Here is a 20,093-nt window from a genome sequence, read left to right on the forward strand (position 1 = left end):
GCATATGGAAAGGAGAAAGAATGTTAGTTTTTTACCATTATTTAATCAATTTTTAACAACAGTGGTCATATCTAGTTATGGATAATTACATTGATTTTTTCTGGATCTGATTCCAGAAGTGTGAGTGTGTGACATTTCTGATTCGAATTGGATCTTACAGTTTAAGAAAACACGTAACGTAACGTGCTTTTCATAATGTTCGTTTTTTTTCAGGTATGATGAGATGTCTTCCAAATACACTATAGAGTACATTGCTGGAGGTGACTACATACTTTTTGTTGTTTGTCGTTATACTTATATTTGTACAAGGAGACCAAACTTTTAATGTTGTAGCTGGTATCAACTTCAAATTTTCTTTGTAGGTGCTACGCCAAACTCAATTCGAGTTGCCCAAGTAAGTATATGTTATATTGTATGGTTGTCTAATTTGGATTTGTGAGAGTTAAACTTTTGTTTACCATTTTTATATTGGTCTGCAATGGATGCTTCAAATCCCTGGTGCAACAAGTTATATTGGTTGTTATTGGAAAGGACAAGTACGGGGAATTCTTAACATTTTACCATTTTTACTTGTTTATTCGGAGTTTCAATATACGTACTCTAGAAATTCTTAACATTTTGCTATGAACAGGTCACTTATTGCCAACTTGTCTGCTGCTGCAACCAACAAGGTATAAAATTATTTAATGCCGATATAAAATTTAAGTTTCCGATCCTCTTTCTGACTTTCTTAAACCTTGTAGATTTTCACAATGAATCTGTCTGCACCATTCATCTGTGAATTCGTTAAAGATGCTCAAGAGAAAGCCTTGCCGTGAGTTAAATCGTGTTGTTTTCCTATTAAGTTATCTCTCACGTTGTTATTATATAACCTTTTTTGTATTAAATATAATGCAGTTATGTTGATTTGTTTTTGGAAACGAAACCGAAGCAAGAACATTCTCAAAGGTTCATGGCTAGGATGTAAGAAACAAAGCATTTGGTGGTTGAACACAATTACATAATCCAACACTAAATCATTAAAAGGTCTCAAAGGGTTATAAAAATTAATTGCTCTTTTTAGAGACTGATAATGAGGAGAAATTGCAATCAAGATCTCTCAATTACCAAAAGCATCAGACACACAAGTGGATTACCGTCATCACTCAGGGTGCCCCGATCCCCTGGTGGTTGATGAGCACGGAAAAGTTTTAAAATTCCCCGTCATGTACTTGCCAAAGGAGAAACTCGTTGACACCAATGGAGCAGGTTTGTAACATCATCCTTAATCTGCACTTGTTGCAATTATTATGATGATTGTTGTCTAAACTTCTTATCTTTTTATTGTAAACGTGTTCAGGTGATGCATTCGTTGGTGGGTTTTTATCTCAGTTGGTTAAAGAGAAGCCGATTGCAGAATGTGTGAGAGCCGGGTGTGTTGTCGTGATTATTTATCGTCCAATTTGTATTTTTATTAGCATCATGGCCAAACTAGGTGGTTAAAATTGTGGTGCTTTTTAAACTACACTACATGTCTACTACTATTGTTTGGGTTTTTATTTTAAATTGCTGTTTGTTTTAGAGGTCTGAGTTGTTTGAGTTCACAAAAATACGTTCTACTGCAATTAATAAATTTTGTTGTACCTTGTTACATCTTTTTTGACACTCTCCCTTAAAACTTCCCGCAACGGAACTGTATACAATACAGTCAAGTGAATTTTCAATTCACAAAATAATTTGATTTCAAAATAATTTGTTAAAAAATAAAATGAATTGGTTACAAAGTGACATTCTCTTTTACCAACATTTACCATCATTTTTTAAATAAAGATATCATATTATACAATTATTATATTATTATAAATTATAATTACAATTACAATTACAATATGATCGATATGATAATAGTATTTATTTATAAAAACGATGAGTTTTAATATGTTCGTAAGTTGAAAAAGGTAAGAACTAAAACTAATAAAACTAATGAGTGTTTTAAACGAGTTAAACTTACTTTTCTTGTTTCATGTGAGAAGCATGACTAAGTCACTAAGAAATGTCAGAAGGAAAGTTAGAAACATGAAAATATCACAAGCACAAAGGGTGTTAACCAGCCTCAATGTAACACTCTAGGCAAATCCCACATCGCCCACGAACATGAGTGATCATGGGATTATAAGGTAATACTCACGCTTAAATGACACAACGCGTTTTGGGATCACAGGCTGAGTAGAAGTGCGAGTACGTTGTGGTTAAGCGTGCTCGGGCGAGAGCACTACCAGGATGGGTGACCTCCTGGGAAAGTGCTTCTCGTGTGTGGTCGCCAAGAAAAAGCCGTGCGCCTGCGGGCAAAGCGGACAATATTGTGGTCATGTTAAGCTGGGGTGTTACAGAATGGTATCAGAGCCACTCATGTGCCGTTGGGGATGGTGGGGCAAACCTCATCGAGGACGATGAGTCCCTAAGGGGGGGTGAATGTAACACCCTAGGCAAATCCCACATCGCCCACGAACATGAGTGATCATGGGATTATAAGGTAATACTCACGCTTAAATGACACAACGCGTTTTGGGATCACAGGCTGAGTAGAAGTGCGAGTACGTTGTGGTTAAGCGTGCTCGGGCGAGAGCACTACCAGGATGGGTGACCTCCTGGGAAAGTGCTTCTCGTGTGTGGTCGCCAAGAAAAAGCCGTGCGCCTGCGGGCAAAGCGGACAATATTGTGGTCATGTTAAGCTGGGGTGTTACAGAAATTTAACCAGCTTAGCCGTAGAGGGGGTTCTCACAGTGTTACCTGTGACGAAGCATTGGCTCTTACTCCTCGCGGTCCGATTATGGTTGGCTTTGTCGAGAGGCATGGCTGTAAAATTAGTGTCTCTGAGGTACGCTCAGTGGTCACCAGGCGGTTAGCTGGGAAGGCACTGAGTGGGATGCGTCCCCACTGTTACTACATGTGGTATCAGAGCGGTGGTCTTAGCGAACCAGGTTTGCATTAGTGTGTCTAACTGATAAGTCGTTAGGATACATTAGTAAGTCTGGACTTTGACCGGGTCTGATTTAAAAACCATTGCTTATCATTGTTGGTTAAAATTTATATGTAAATATTATGTAGTACTAATGGGTTAGTTGTTATGTGATAGATGTCGGGCTCAAAACTTGTTATCACATTCAGCGACTCCGAACCAGAATCTTCAGATGGTGTTCCAGTCATTAACCTATCCGATGACGAAAATAATATCTTTGGGGAAGACTCACAAATTTCGGATGAACCGACTATAGAGAACCCGGAAAGTGAACCCGAGGAGGAAAGTGAACCCGAGGAGGAAAGTGAACCCGAGGAAGAAATACAGGAAATTACAAAAGAAGAGTTCGAACTAGGAAAGAAACGAAAGGCTAATGAATTAGAAAATTCAAATCCTGAGTTTAATAAGGATGATGTGGCACCAACTCCACTAGACACTACCACCCCTATTCCCGCTATTCCTATTCGTTCTATCCCGGCATCCAGTTCTTCAGTCCCACAGCCAAAATATAGGCAGACAGCCAGGATAAGCGTTAAGCGATTCTTTGAACCTAAACGTCCTAGAAAATAGACCAAACGATGCGCTGCCGTATTAAACCATGGGATCATATAATGTTTTGTATAATATTATTAGTGTGGTTTGCTTAATGTTCGATGTAAGATAAGCATATGTAAAATAGTGAAGTGTGAAATGCAATAATTTTCCATGGTTAAGTATTATTTAGATGGTAGTAATTGATTCTGTACTAAGCTATTAAGTATGGACATTAACGGGTAGGTACTACCCTAGATATAATTATAAAACGCTAATAAGAAGAAAAGGCTTTTATAATAATACCTGGTTCATATTATTAATAAGCTATAATGTACTGTAAATATACACTACATCTATAATATTCCATGTGAATAATTATTTTCTTTTCATTCTTATAGAAGAATATGGCGCGATTGAACCGAATGACGGAACAAGAAATCCAGGAACTCATCAATCAGCGAGTGAACGACAGAATGTTATGGGTCGAGGCTGCAAGAGGTGCTGCAGTTAACCCAAATCCTCGTGTGGGGTGCACTTACAAAACTTTTCAAGCTTGCAAGCCCTCATCATTCAGTGGAACAGAAGGACCGATCGGTTTAACCCGGTGGATAGAAAAGATGGAAACTGTGTTCAAAATCAGTGGTTGTGTTGAAAAGGACATGACCAAATACGCATCGTGCACTTTACAAGATAGTGCACTCACGTGGTGGAAAAATTATGTGAAGGCTGTAGGAGGAGATGTAGCTTATGATACTCCGTGGGAAGAATTCAAAACAATGTTAATCAATGAATATTGTCCAAGGAACGAGGTTAGGAAGTTGGAAGATGAGTTACGAAGTCTGAAGGTTATTGGTACTGAAATCACCAACTACAATCAGCGATTCATGGAATTAGTTTTGCTATGTCCTGAATTGGTTCCAACCGAAGAACGGAAGATTGAAATGTACAAAGATGGTTTGCCCAAAAAGGTCAAGGCAAATGTTACAGCATCGAAACCTAAGACAATTCATGAAGCTATAACCATGGCAAACGAGCTAATGGATCAGGTCATCATGGATAAGAAAGTATCCAATACTGATGTGAAGGTATCAGGTAACAAAAGAAAGTGGAATGGAAATTATGATCGAGGTAACCAACAACAATCTTTTAAGAAACAAGAAAACACGCAAGGTACGGGTAGTGGTTTAAGCTTTGGTTATAAAGGACAAAATCCTTTATGCAACCGATGCCACAAACATCACTCTGGTTACTGTAATGTGGTATGCAACAAATGTAATCGAAAGGGTCATCTTGCTGAAGATTGTAGGGCTCTCGTTACAAATACAAATGGTACCAAGACTCCTGCCACCAATGCAAATAGAACTGCTTTGGCTACCATTACTTGTTTTGGGTGTGGAAAACAAGGTCACTATAAGAGCCAGTGCCCGAATCCAGAGAAGAATATCGGACCTGCACGTGGAAGAGCATTTGTTATTAATGCTAAAGAGACATGTGAAGACCCGGAGCTTGTTACGGGTACGTTTACCATTAATAACTTATCCGCATCTATTATATTTGATACTGGTGCTGATAGAAGTTACGTGTGTAGAGACTTTCACGCTAAATTGAATTGTTCATCATTACCTCTCGATGCTAAGTACATGATTGAGTTAGCTAATGGTAAACTAATTAAAGCCGATAAAATTTGCCGTGATTGTAAAATAAATTTAGCCGGAGAAACGTTTAAAATTGACTTGATACCCGTAGAATTAGGAAGTTTTGATGTAATAGTCGGCATGGACTGGATGTCCAAAATAGGAGCTGAAGTTTTGTGCGCCAAGAAGGCAATTCGCATTCCTCGTAAGGATAAAACGCCAGTAATGATTTATGGAGAGAAGGGTAACTCAAAGCTAAAACTCATTAGTTATTTGAAAGCTCAAAAGTGCTTGAAGAAAGGGTTCTATGCTATCTTAGCACATGTTAATAAAGTCGAAACAAAGGAAAAAGTGAAGAGCATCAATGACGTGCCTGTGGCAAGAGATTTTCCTGAAGTCTTTCCGGAAAAGTTGCCGGGATTACCTCCATTTAGATCTGTAGAATTTCAAATAGATTTAGTACCAGGAGCTGCACCAGTGGCTCGTGCTCCATATAGACTTGCACCGTCCGAGTTAAAAGAACTTCAGAGTCAGTTAAAAGAATTAATGGATCATGGATTCATACGACCAAGTACTTCACCGTGGGGAGCTCCGATTCTATTTGTTAAAAAGAAAGATGGATCTTTTAGGATGTGTATAGATTATCGTGAATTAAATAAGTTAACTATCAAGAATCGGTATCCACTACCGAGAATTGACGACTTATTTGATCAACTCCAAGGATCATGTGTGTACTCAAAAATTGACTTAAGGTCGGGCTATCATCAATTACGTGTCAAAGAAGAGGACATTCCGAAAACTGCTTTTCGGACACGTTATGGTCATTACGAATTTTTGGTCATGCCGTTTGGGTTGACAAATGCGCCAGCTGTATTCATGGACCTCATGAATCGAGTTTGTAGTCCATGTTTAGATAAGTTTGTTATCGTTTTCATTGATGATATTCTTATCTATTCCAAGAGTGAGCAAGAGCATGAGCAGCATTTAAGGTTGATATTAGAGTTGTTGAGAAAAGAACAGCTATATGCTAAATTTTCTAAATGTGCTTTCTGGTTGAAAGAAGTGCAATTTCTTGGCCACGTTGTTTGTACGCAACACGTCATTTGACAACACCGGTACTTTATGTACGCAACACGTCATTTGACAACACCGGTACCGTGGGTCAAGATTAATCTCGACCAATACATATACGTTGGGGGTTTTATTTATTTCGTTGGGGGTTTATTAAACATCTAAATATGAACCATTAAAATTGAATTACTAACAACGAACTGCTAACTACGGACTAAGGAATTATAAAAAGTATTAAAAGTATAACAAGAATATATATGTGACGTTGTTTAAAAAGAAAAGGTATTGATATATTATATATGGATAGGTTCGTGATATCAACCGGGAGACAAGTCAAAATATATATATCTTCAAGACGAAAGTGAGTATATAGTCCCACTTTTAAACTCTAAATATTTCGGGATGAGAATACATGTATTTTATGTTTTACGTTATGGACACAAGTAACTGAAAAATATATTCTACGTTGAGTTGTACCACTGGCATACTTCCCTGTAACTTGGTAACTAATATTTACAGCGGTATTGTAAACGCGAATCCTGTTGATAGATCTATCGGGCTTGACAACCCCAACCGGACTGGACGACCAGTATTCAACGGTTGCACAGTACTTCGTTTCGTGACTACACTTGGTACAGTGTAGTAAGATTTCATATTAAAGGGAATATGCGACGTGATTAATTGTTAAGTATGGTTACCAAGTGCTCAACCACTTAGAATATTTTTATTAAACTGTTTATATACGAAATCTTGTGGTCTATATATATATATTGCTGCCGGCACTAAACCTATATCTCACCAACTTTATGTTGACGTTTTAAACATGTTTATTCTCAGGTGATAATTAGAAGTTTCCGCTGCATTATGTTGAATTTGAGCAGGATCTTGCGTACGCATATTTGTGTCAAAAATAAGACTGCATATCCAAGAACTTGTGCTGTAAAATATGCTAGAAATCGTGTTGTTATCATCATTTGTAAAGTTTGTAAGTCGAAGATTATCGCTAAACGATAATCATCTTTATTTCGTCCAAAGCTTGTATCAAAAATAAGAATCATGGTTTGTAATGTATAATATATGCAGTTTTTCTTTTAAAAATGTAGCATATAGAGGTCAATACCTCGCAATGAAATCATACGTTATCTAACACGTTCTTACGGTTAAGGACGGGTTATGACATGTAAGTACATCAAGTTAGGACACGAGAGTGCTAGTGAATGACCATTCCAATCAACTCCATATTCGAATTCAATATAGAAGAGGGAGTGAAGGTTTAGTTTAGTTTCTTTCATTTCCTAGTATAGAACAAATATATTTGAATGTTTTTTTTGTTTTTTTTTTGCCGAAAAAACGAAAACTCATATAGAATCGATTACGTTTTCCAAAAGAAAACACCATCAACAGAGAATACAAATGACTGGGAGAAAACGAGAAGGCTCGCGCCTAAAAAGTAACCAACTAGACAAAAAAAACATCTATAAGCGGGCCTTCTTAAATTAAGGTGAGTATGTACTCCACAAAGTATGGTTAGCCAGTGAAGTTTGAAAATTTATTAAGTACGACTTAAAACCTTTAAGTCGTGATGTTATAACAACACCATGGTAGGTACTACACCAAAAAGAGTTATTATTTTCTTGTCAAATTAACCTAATTATCCTCAAAATCATTTTATTAAACTTCACTTATATCTAATCCACTGTAAATTTACTACATCCAAATGTCACTCGTGACACCACTTTTGACTAGGGGTGTAAACGAGCCGAGCCGAGCCCGAGCTTGGTGTTCGAGCTCGGCTCGATTAGTTTTTACAAAGCTCGAGCTCGAGCTCGGTTCGAGCCTAGATTTTTAGCTCGAGCTCGGCTCGTGATATATGTAGAAAGCTCGTGTAAGACCCTGGATTCTGATTCTGCCCAGTCGCGCGCCGCGCGGGGTCATGGCGCGCCGCGCAAATGGTCGCTGGCAGACTCCTTTGTTATTTTAGAGTTTTAAAAAGGGCATTTCGGTCTTTTCGCGTTTGAGCCAGATTTGTGGACTTAACCTCATCCACCCATTTCATTTATTCATTTTCTTTTCCTTTTCTTTTCATATTTCTCTCAAGAACTCAAACACCCATTTGATTCAAAGGAATTTTTGGAAAGGAAGAAGCGGGTATTGATCTTTGGCGTAGTAGACAAGTTTGTTCTCCTCGTTCTTAGCTACACGGTGATACTAGTGGTAAGCTCTAACTCCGAATTTCGTTTTTGTATTCATCATTCAAATTTGGGGCTTTTGATTGTATGATTCATAGATGGAACTCATTTAGTTGTTAATTGAAGATTAACACCAAGATTCGGGTTTATAAGTGTTAAAGGCGGGTTTTGGGTTGGTTAATGATTTAACCATGTTTAAGACTTGAGAATGGTGTATAATCACTAGTATTAGTGATTATTGATGATTTGGAGACCTTTAGGGTTCTTGTGGTTGACTAATTTTGACAAGAGTCAAAATTAGGGTTTGTTGATGATTATGACCCGAATGTCGATTCGATGAGGTTTATAAACTTAAAATGGATTAAGTTGAAGTATAAAATCGAGTTAACTATGTTTTGGTGTCAAAACTTGTAATTGGTGAGATTTTGACTTTATGGGTCAAAATTAGGGTTTATGGACGATTTTGAGAACGATAAGTGTTTAACACTTGTGTTTGGGTTTAATTGGCTTATTAGGACCATTTTCACTTGCGTTAGTGAATGTTGGTTAGTTTGGGCACGGTTTGCGCTTGAAAGTGCATTTGGGTCTAAATTGCACTAAGTGTTGTTTTGGGTTGGTTTGTAAATCCACTCTAAGTGTGTTGTTATACTTGTGATAATGGAATAGGTACTTTCCATTGACGGGTTGCGGATTATTCGGTAGCATTCATCAAGGCGACAAGGTGAGTGTTAATATCCTATGTGCATATGTATGTGTAGGATGGGTGCGGGTCGGGTGAAGTGGTTCTCGGTTATAGAGCTCACTTCACATATAGGTGGTTTTGATGGACTTGTGTATAGGTCCAATTGGCACGGTTGTGCGTTTTGGTTGACCTCCTTTTGGCGAGGTGTACACTTGTGGGTGCGTTATCACATGTATTGTGATGTGGTTTTGGCTAACCCCGATGTGGTGGATTTTATAATCCCGTGACCGTGGGTTTTGGTATTGGAGAAGTGAATCGCGTGTAGTTCGGATTCATGATGACGCGTGTAGTTTGGTCATCTTGTTGAGGTAGTAATCTCGTGTGGTTTCGGATTACTAAGGCTCGTGTAGTTCGGCCAACCTCGATGTTGTCTTTGAAGATGGTAATCTCGTGTGGTTTCGGATTACTAAGGCTCGTGTAGTTCGGCCAATCTTCATGGTGGAGTTTTGGTATTCGGTAATGGGTTAAAGGGTTAACCTTATTCGTTTATATATTGTTCTATGTATATTAATATATAGTTGTGTTGTAGCTAACCCTCCGGGTGTAGCTTATTGGCGTTGTTCACATCGTCGTTGGTGAACTTATACTTTGTTGATATCTTTAGCTTGTTGCTTAGAGATTTTACGGTATGCTTAGTGTAGTTGCCTTATACATGGATGCTTCGGTATGCGGTATTTGATATTTGTGTGGCGTGTCCATTTTATACATATATATATGTATGTAGTATGTTATCACTCACTAAGCGTTAGCTTACCCTCTCATTGTTTACCTTTTTATAGATTTGCATGGATGTGGTGTCTCGGGTAAGCGTGGGACTAGTGGATTTGCGTAGTTGCTTTAGAAGGCTTGCTTTTGGATTGATTAGGATTGGGTAGCGTATCCCCAGTCGCCATGCTCGGCTTTATTTTGTATTAAAAGTCTCGTGGTCGAAAACTTGTATTTTGTACTTAAAGGGTAATTTGGGTCGATGTGGGCCCCGCTTCGTAAAACCCTTTTTATTAATGGAACGTGTTAGTTTTACATATATGAATGTGTTGTTAAAAGCGTTTTGCCTAAATACGTCGGAAAGTGGTCAAACATTTTCATGTTTTTAACTTTTTGGGACAGCAGTCTGTCCAGGCCCTTCTGCGCGCCGCGCGGGGTCTTGGCGCGCTGCGCCAATAGCTGTGCAACAGAATTTTTTTTTTTTGTGATATTTTAAGCGGGTTCGAATGTGGTTTGGTTTGGGTCATTACAAGTGGTATCAGAGCATGGTCTAAGGGATTTAGGTGACTTGAGATAGGTGCCTAGACTTAGACTTTTGTGTGTGCTTAATTTGTTACGGGACTTGTAGGATTACGGGTCGGAATGGGTTATAGTTAGTGCCTTGTTTGTAGGAGGACTAACGTGTATATTAATATGTGGATATTATTAATATGTGATTGCGTTGTGTTTTGTTTATGTTTGCGCTTGCATATATCATCGAGCGAGGCGGTCGTTGTACTAACGAGTTGATACGGCGTGTGTGCGTAATAAGGACTTGCAAACCTTATTACGGGTGCAAATCGTGTCTAACGAGCGATGTACGACGAGTGTTTAGCAAGATGGACGGCGTGGTGTGTGTGGTTTATACGTTCGTGATCTAATTGCTTTGCATTCCTTAGAATGGTGGCGGGAAACGGGATCGAGACGAACGATTTGGAGTTTAACGCTAGAGTTGCGGCCGCCGTTGCGGAGCAAATGAGTGCGTTTCGAGAAGAAATGGATAGGAAGTATTTCGAACTTCAAAGTAGTGGTGAAATGGAGCATTGTCTTAAGAGCTTCATGAGGACTAAACTGAAAGGACCCGTCCTAATCCATCCGGACAAAGTCCATATCGATTACAAACGATTCACAATAGTTGGTTACATCGCGAGGTACTTGACCTCTATATGATACATTTTATAAACATTGCATTCGTTTTTAAAAGACAAACTTGCTTTATATCGAAAACTGATGACATGCAAATCATTTCATAATATATTCAACTATAATTGACTAAATAATAATCTTGATGAACCCGACGACTCGAATGCAACGTCTTTTGAAATATGTCATGAATGACTCCAAGTAATATCTTTTAAATGAGCAATCGCACAGCGGAAAACTTCTTTCTTACCTGAGAATAAACATGCTTTCAAGTGTCAACCAAAAGGTTGGTGAGTTCATTAGTTTAACATAAATAATCCTTTCATAATTTTAATAGACCACAAGATTTTCATTTTCATTTCTCATAAACATACGTCCCATGCATAGAGACAAAAATATCATTCATATGGATTGAACACCTGGTAACCGACATTCACAATTACATATAAGAATATCCCCATCATTCCGGGATCCTCCTTCGGACATGATATAAATTTCGAAGTACTAAAGCATCCGGTACTTTGGATGGGGCTTGTTGGGCCCGATAGATCTATCTTTAGAGTTCGCGTCAATTAGGGTTTCTGTTCCCTAATTCTTAGATTACCAGACTATAGAGGGGCATATTCGATTTCGATCATTCAACCATATAATGTAGTTTTGATTTACTCGTGTCTATTTCGTAAAACAGTTATAAAAGCAGTGCATGTATTCTCAGTCCCAAAAATGTAAAGAGTAAAAGGGAATCAAATAAACTCACCTAATGTATTTTGTAGTAAAAATACATATGACAAAATTGAACCATGCAGGGTTGGCCTCGGATTCACGAACCTATACCATTTGTGTATTCATTAATACATATATAATTATAATCGAACATATATATTATTATTAGTGAATTAATTGTTATTTTAACTATGTTCTTCATTTATAATCTAATTAATTACATTTAGTAATATTTATTACAAAAATAATAATATAGTTATGTTATACGTAGTAAATATAGAGTTATATAACTAATAGTTGTTTTGAAAAAAATAGTGTTGTTATTAATAAAAAAAAATTGTTTCATCCTAATATAATAATAATCATAGTTATAAAATAATTATTTTTATCAAAGTAATACTTTTAATAGTAATGTATACTAATAATAATAATAACTATAAAAATAATGATTTTATTAACAATAATAATAATACTACTATTTTTACTAATAACTATAATGATAATAATGTTAATAATACGATTAGCGATAACAATTTTAATCATAGTATTTATGTGCTCATGTTAATACATATATTAGTTGTTATAACAAAAATAATAATAACCATGATAATAATAACAATATACTTATTCATAACTATCTTCATAATAATAATAATAATGATAACTAATAATACATATAACTATGTTAACAATACTTAGCTATAATACATTTAATAATTATAATACTAATAGTATTAATAATATCTAATAATAATAAAAATAATAATATTCACAACATTAATAATGATAATATTAATAACAATAATGAAAATGAAAATGATAATAATAATAATAATAATAAAAATTCTTGGTATTTAAATCTACCTTTGAAGCCTTAAAAAAAATGGTTGCACACAGCAAGGATTGAACCCGAGACCTCTCGTTACCCCAACACCCTTCCTAACCATCGATCTGTCAATGTTTTTCTGTTTTATACCGATTTTTAATTCTGTTAAACTGTATTTCCTTATTTCCCAAATTCCTTCTTCTTCACAGCATCAAATCGACCCAGGACCGAATTAACAACAAAAAAACATCATATACTGGCTTTAAGACTTTCATACGAATTGTAATAAATCTATATGGGTCTTTAAATTAATTGAAAACACAAAAAAAAAAAAAAAAAAAAAAAAAAAACTGCCACAAAGCAGCCGTCGGTATATTTTAAAAAAAAATTTAACTTCTTGATTTTTAGAACGTTTTAGTAAATGTTATCTACATGAAAATGGTTTTACATCAAACGTATAAACTCTATGTAACTTCAATTGGATCCAATATATTGAATTGAACTTGAATTTTGAGAAGAACTCGACTGTTGACTTTTTATCTCAAAACTTTGACTCACCAATTCGAATCCGTTTTAAAGAATTGGGACTTAGGGTTTTGCAGAAAGATTTCTTAGAGGATTCCTATCAAGACTGCATCTATGAATTTTGAAATTTCATTCGTAATTAAGTTTTTGATTTTTGGATGTTTGAAACATAAATAACGAGCTGTAAAAAAAAAAAAAAAAATTCTTAACCCTCTGAACAATTACAGACGCTGTTTAATTTATTTTGGGTATGAAGTATTGAATTGTTCAATCCACAGGTAAAAGATAATTCGTTGGTTTTGTAGGGGAGGTATCGACAGCCTAATTCTTTGACAAGAAGAAGAAACAAAAAAATAAAAAATAAAATATAAGGACTTTAATAACAATCGTACACAGATATAGATATAAAAGAAAATTAAAGATAGAAACAAAAATTCATGCTGTAGTCGATGAGAAAGTGAATCTGATCCCACTAATTTATCTGATTCCCAATTTGTAATTATTCTAAATTCAATATTATATTAAATATAATTTGTTTACTAGTAATAAAAATATTAGTAATAATAATTAATAATAATATTATAAATTACAATTTTTATAAAAATCAATATCAAAATTGATATAATTAATGATATAAATGATAAATTTAATTATTTTATGATAATATTAATATTAATAATGATAATGATAACTATAAAAGTAATATTACTATTAATCTTAATAACTAATAATATTATAACTAAATAATAATGTTAATCGTTCTTATATTAATTTTTGTATTTTAAGTATTTACTTTGATAATCATGAACCTTAAATTTATTGAAATTTTATTATTTACTATTTACTAATATTACTAATATTGATATTGATATTAATATTAATATTAATAATAATGAAGGTAGTAATAGTACTATTGATCATAACAATTATACTTTTTAACTTGTAATTACATTTACTATGTTCATACTATAGTTTATTAATTATCTCATAATTACTAATATACAGTTGAATAATATACAATGTGCATATAATAATATTCATACATAAAAATCATATATTTTTGTATGTAGATTCATTTTAAGTTACAACATAGTATATATATATATATATATATATATATATATATATATATATATATATATATTAGATGTTTTAGTTATCATATATATTTACATTTATATATATAATTAATTACATATTTACTTGCAAAAAAATTTGTTCGTGAATCGTCGGGAAATGGGTCAAAGATTAAATGCATTCATATAAATTGTTCCAAAGTTTTTCGAGACTCAACATTTACAAACTTTGCTTATCATGTCAGAAACATATAAAGATAAAGTTTAAATTTGGTCAGAAATTCCCGGGTCATCACATAAACCCCCAATGTATGACGGAAAACCGGATCCTTTGATAAGCACAACTTGGATCTCGGATGTCGAAGGGTGTTTTCGTACTATTGATTGCCCTCCCGAGAAAAATACGAGACTCGCTACGAGTTTGTTGCGGGGTAGGGCGAGGGATTGGTTGAATGGTAAGATTGATCTTGCCGGTGGTGAAACGTTTATGGCGTTATCTTGGGACGAGTTTAAGAAGGAATTCTTCGAGGAGTTCCGGACTTCAGTCGACTTGTCGGAAATGCGTAATGAGTTGCGAAATTTGCAACATGGTTCTATGGATTTGAATACTCTCAAGACGATCTTTATGGCGAAGGCTTGTTTTTGCCCGGAGTATTTGGGGAATGATCATTTGTTGATGCAAGATTTCTATCGGACCTTGAATGATGACTTGAAGAATAAAATTAGCCGGGGTCAAGCGAAATCGTTTGCGGAGTTATTCGCCTTGGCTAGAGGTTTCGAGTCGTATTCACGATCCAAGAAGAGTGAACCTGCAAGTGAAAGAAGGGTTGTTTCGTATGGTGCTCCGAGTAAGAGGACTAAGGGTCTGAGTGTGAGCACGGGTGGTACACGGACGGGTATATCGGATTCTAGTGCATCTAGATGTTACAATTGTGTCATGAGGGGTCACAAGTCTTGGGAATGTGCGGTACCAAAGGGTGATGGCATGGTGTGTTTCAATTGTCAAGAGGAAGGACATCGTAAGTCGGAATGTCCCAAGTTAGCGGGGACGGGTGCGGCAAGGAGACGTTAAGGTACGTTTCATTTTAATAAATATGTCCTTTGATTATTTATTATGCGCCGTTGAGTTTGAGTTTATTAAATGCATTGTGTTGTGCATGTTGTTGTTATGGGTGACGTTCTTAATAGAAGTACCCTATGGTGACGTTTGATTGTCGGGAGAAGGGCGTAAGACTTGGTGCAACCAAGCATTCCTTAGTATTTGGAAAATGTTTCTACCAAGCCATGGAAATGGGTTTTAGTGTTCGGTTGTTAAGCGCGTGTTCGCTTGTGTGTTGAAGTTGATGAACCATGAGGTTCGGCGGGTGGGATGAAACCCTTGAAATCAAGTGTTTTGGATCTCGATGTATGTTGGTAAAGGAGTCTACGTGACGCGACATTAGGTGCCTCTTTTATACCTACTAGCGTGGTGTTCGACTCCGATTATGTTGTGGTTACATTGTACTTAAGGTACCGAAGTGAAACCCTTAAGTACATGAGTGACTAGGTGGAATTTGACAAACTAAAGCAATTGGATGATTGCGAGGGTATGGTTTGTGTAATCGTGGTACACTTTTCGTTCGAAGTGTTTAAGGATTGATTGAAATCCTTCGTGTGCTCAAGGTTGGAGCAAGATGTGGAGATGGGTCGTGTGAACCCAATTGTTGGTAAAGTCTACCTTTGGTAGCATTGTACGGTTGTACAAGATGCGGTTATGGAACGTAGTTCCAAGTGGGGGAGTTACACTCCCGCACGAGGAAGTTCTAGTGTGAGATTTCGGATGACGTTTTTAGTAGATCCAAAAATTGTGATGGGACCTAGTTTTGGTCGATTTGTGGTAGAGAACAATTTCGGTTAGATTGTACTTATGGTTTGGATTTAAATTATCACCGAGGTGGTAATGTGGTAAATCTCGTTGAGAGATAATGGACGTATTGGGCGAGCAGGGTGAAATCCCTCGGTTAAGGGATGTGTGTATCGGATTCTCTTTTAGAGAACTATTGTTGGGTACCTATGTTTGATATAGGCGGTTCTTTCTCGATTGTGGGAATGGTTAGTGGTATCCGTTAGGATTCACTATGGCGTGGCAGAGCGCGATGTTACGCTACTCGTTGTTCGAGGCCAAAAGGGCGTTGATTGGTGAAGCATGACCTTCGGGGTCCGCTGACTTCATCATGGTATTGTTGATTGGTGAAGCATGACCTTCGGGGTCCGCTGACTTCATCATGGTATTGTTGATTGGTGAAGCATGACCTTCGGAGTACGCTGACTTCATCATGGGAGTACGTGATTGGTGGAGCATGACTTTCGGGGTCTGCTGACTTCATCATGAGCGTGGTGCTATATCAGTGAAGCATGACCGTTGACGGGGTCCGTTGACTTCATCCGGTGTTGAGATTGGTGGAGCATGACCTTCGGGGTCCGCTGACTTCATCATGGTAGTGGATCGCGTGTGGTTTCGGATTCACGATGACGCATGTGGTTTCGGTCATCTTATTGTGGAAGTGAATCTCGTGTAGTTCGGATTCACAAATGACTCGTGTGGTTTCGGTCATTGTATTGAGGAGTGAGTCTCGTGTAGTTCGGATTCACAAATGACTCGTGTAGTTCGGTCATTCCTCTGGGATAGTGGCTCTCGTGTAGTTCGGATTCACTAAGGCGCGTGTAGTTCGGCAAATCTCGAGTGTTGTTGTGGTGAAGGTAGTGAGTCGCGTGTAGTTCGGATTCACTAAGGCGCGTGTGTTTTCGGCCAGCCTTCGTGTTGTGTGATCTGTCGGTTGTTTTATACACCGATGGTGGGGTCGTAAGGACCACGATGTTTGATCTATTGGTCATTTTATACACCAATGGTGGGGTCGTAAGGACCATGTCGTGTGATCTATTGGTTGTTTGATACACCAATGGTGGGGTCGTAAAGACCATGTTGTGGGAACTATCGGTTGTTTTATACGCCGATGGTGAGGTCGTGAGGACCATGTTGTGTGTTGAGTGATTCGATAGCCGTGTTTCGCTCACATGTTGTTACGGGTGTGACGATAGTCGATTTTGTACACCTTGGGATCAGCGTTTCCATAGTCGTTTTGGGCGCTATCGGTTTTAGCCGTTTGTTTACGATGTTACGGTAGTTGCGTATTGGTCGTATTGCGCACTACAAGGGATGTTTAGTGGTAAGTGTTATCCGTAAGGGTTCGTTTGGTTCGGTCTTCATCGTTTCGGGTTGTTGACCTTAGGTTGAGACTTGGTTGCTTTTAGCGTTGTACTCGGTAAGGGTACGCTAAGGGATTGATATCTCGGTACGAGATTGGTTGAGTTTTCCCGATGTTAGGGAATGAGCATGGTTTTAGTGCTCGGATTGTGGATTTGATAAATCGCGGGTGACGATTTAGTTGCTAAAGGCGATTCATTGGGAAGAATTGCTTAGGAAAGTCGGTTGGGACTTATGTTTGAGGACCGTGGAGTGTGGTCCGTTTGGTTAAGTGGTGAAGATCACGAGGACGTGATCGATTTTAAGTGGGGGAGAGTTGTAAGACCCTGGATTCTGATTCTGCCCAGTCGCGCGCCGCTCGGGGTCATGGCGCGCCGCGCAAATGGTCGCTGGCAGACTCCTTTGTTATTTTAGAGTTTTAAAAAGGGCATTTCGGTCTTTTCTCGTTTGAGCCAGATTTGTGGACTTAACCTCATCCACCCATTTCATTTATTCATTTTCTTTTCCTTTTCTTTTCATATTTCTCTCAAGAACTCAAACACCCATTTGATTCAAAGGGATTTTTGGAAAGGAAGAAGCGGGTATTGATCTTTGGCGTAGTAGACAAGTTTATTCTCCTCGTTCTTAGCTACACGGTGATACTAGTGGTAAGCTCTAACACCGAATTTCGTTTTTGTATTCATCATTCAAATTTGGGGCTTTTGATTTTATGATTCATAGACGGAACCCATTTAGTTGTTAATTGAAGATTAACACCAAGATTCTGGTTTATAAGTGTTAAAGGGGGGTTTTGAGTTGGTTAATGATTTAACCATGTTTAAGACTTGAGAATGGTGTATAATCACTAGTATTAGTGATTATTGATGATTTGGAGACCTTTAGGGTTCTTGTGGTTGACTAATTTTGACTATAGTCAAAATTAGGGTTTGTTGATGATTATGACTCGAATGTCGATTCGATGAGGTTTATAAACTTAAAATGGATTAAGTTGAAGTATAAAACCGAGTTAACTATGTTTTGGTGTCAAAACTTGTAATTGGTGAGATTTTGACTTTATGGGTCAAAATTAGGGTTTATGGACGATTTTGAGAACGATAAGTGTTTAACACTTGTGTTTGGGTTTAATTGGCTTATTAGGACCATTTTCACTTGCGTTAGTGAATGTTGGTTAGTTTGGGCACGGTTTGTGTTTGAAAGTGCATTTGGGTCGAAATTGCACTAAGTGTTGTTTTGGGTTGGTTTGTAAATCCACTCTAAGTGTGTTGTTATACTTGTGATAATGGAATAGGTACTTTCCATTGACGGGTTGCGGATTATTCGGTAGCATTCATCAAGGCGACAAGGTGAGTGTTAATATCCTATGTGCATATGTATGTGTAGGATGGGTGCGGGTCGGGTGAAGTGGTTCTCGGTTATAGAGCTCACTTCACATATAGGTGGTTTTGATGGACTTGTGTATAGGTCCAATTGGCACAGTTGTACGTTTTGGTTGACCTCCTTTTGGCGAGGTGTACACTTGTGGGTGCGTTATCACATGTATTGTGATGTGGTTTTGGCTAACTCCGATGTGGTGGATTTTATAATCCCGTGACTGTGGGTTTTAGTATTGGAGAAGTGAATCGCGTGTAGTTCGGATTCATGATGACGCGTGTAGTTCGGTCATCTTGTTGAGGTAGTAATCTCGTGTGGTTTCGGATTACTAAGGCTCGTGTAGTTCGGCCAACCTCGATGTTGTCTTTGAAGATGGTAATCTCGTGTGGTTTCGGATTACTAAGGCTCGTGTAGTTCGGCCAATCTTCATGGTGGAGTTTTGGTATTCGGTAATGGGTTAAAGGGTTAACCTTATTCGTTTATATACTGTTCTATGTATATTAATATATAGTTGTGTTGTAGCTAACCCTCCGGGTGTAGCTTACTGGCGTTGTTCACATCGTCGTTGGTGAACTTATACTTTGTTGATATCTTTAGCTTGTTGCTTAGAGATTTTACGGTATGCTTAGTGTAGTTGCCTTATACATGGATGCTTCGGTATGCGGTATTTGATATTTGTGTGGCGTGTCCATTTTATACATATATATGTATGTAGTATGTTATCACTCACTAAGCGTTAGCTTACCCTCTTGTTGTTTACCTTTTTATAGATTTGCATGGATGCGGTGGCTCGGGTAAGCGTGAGACTAGTGGACTTGCGTAGTTGCTTTAGAAGGCTTGCTTTTGGATTGATTAGGATTGGGTAGCGTATCCCCAGTCGCCATGCTCGGCTTTATTTTGTATTAAAAGTCTCGTGATCGAAAACTTGTATTTTGTACTTAAAGGGTAATTTGGGTCGATGAGGGCCCCGCTTCGTAAAACCCTTTTTATTAATGGAACGTATAACAACTCTCATATTTCCATACTTGAATTGACTAATTTACCCCTAGGGTTGTTATCCATACTTAATATATGATTAAATTCGACGTTGATTAAATATTTTTTTTTGTCGACACGTTTTGTTAACTAAAGTTTATACTAATTATATAAAATAACTTTAGTTAATATTAATATTAATGTATATTATATATAAAACTATATGTAACATAATTATTAATTAAATGATAAGTTATTTTAATCATTATTTATATTTTAGCTTATAAAAAAAGAAATA

At 37.0% G+C, this 20,093-nt stretch overlaps 1 protein-coding gene across 15 annotated transcripts in view; it reads left to right on the top strand.

The window, feature by feature from the left end:
• The window catches only part of LOC139899616 (kinesin-like protein KIN-14E), a 2,839-nt gene extending 1,242 nt beyond the window's left edge, over positions 1-1,597 (top strand). For 3 of the 15 annotated variants that reach the window (XM_071882438.1, XM_071882447.1, XM_071882446.1), the window contains 5 exons: positions 1-22; positions 214-671; positions 744-814; positions 898-1,248; positions 1,340-1,597. The exon at positions 1-22 is cut by the window's left edge and continues 48 nt beyond it. Coding sequence is in view for 4 of the 15 variants with exons in the window: in XM_071882451.1 (XP_071738552.1) it covers positions 21-22; positions 214-260; positions 363-392; positions 613-671; positions 744-814; positions 898-963; positions 1,064-1,070 (282 nt within the window). In the remaining 11 variants the exon portion in view is untranslated. The remainder of the gene's footprint in view (positions 23-213; positions 672-743; positions 815-897; positions 1,249-1,339) is intronic. The other 12 variants (XM_071882451.1, XM_071882449.1, XM_071882439.1 and 9 more) reach the window with 10 other exon arrangements.
• The last annotated feature ends 18,496 nt before the right edge of the window (positions 1,598-20,093 follow it).

This window comes from Rutidosis leptorrhynchoides, chromosome 3 (genome assembly GCF_046630445.1).
Source record: "Rutidosis leptorrhynchoides isolate AG116_Rl617_1_P2 chromosome 3, CSIRO_AGI_Rlap_v1, whole genome shotgun sequence".
Lineage (NCBI taxonomy): Eukaryota > Viridiplantae > Streptophyta > Magnoliopsida > Asterales > Asteraceae > Rutidosis > Rutidosis leptorrhynchoides.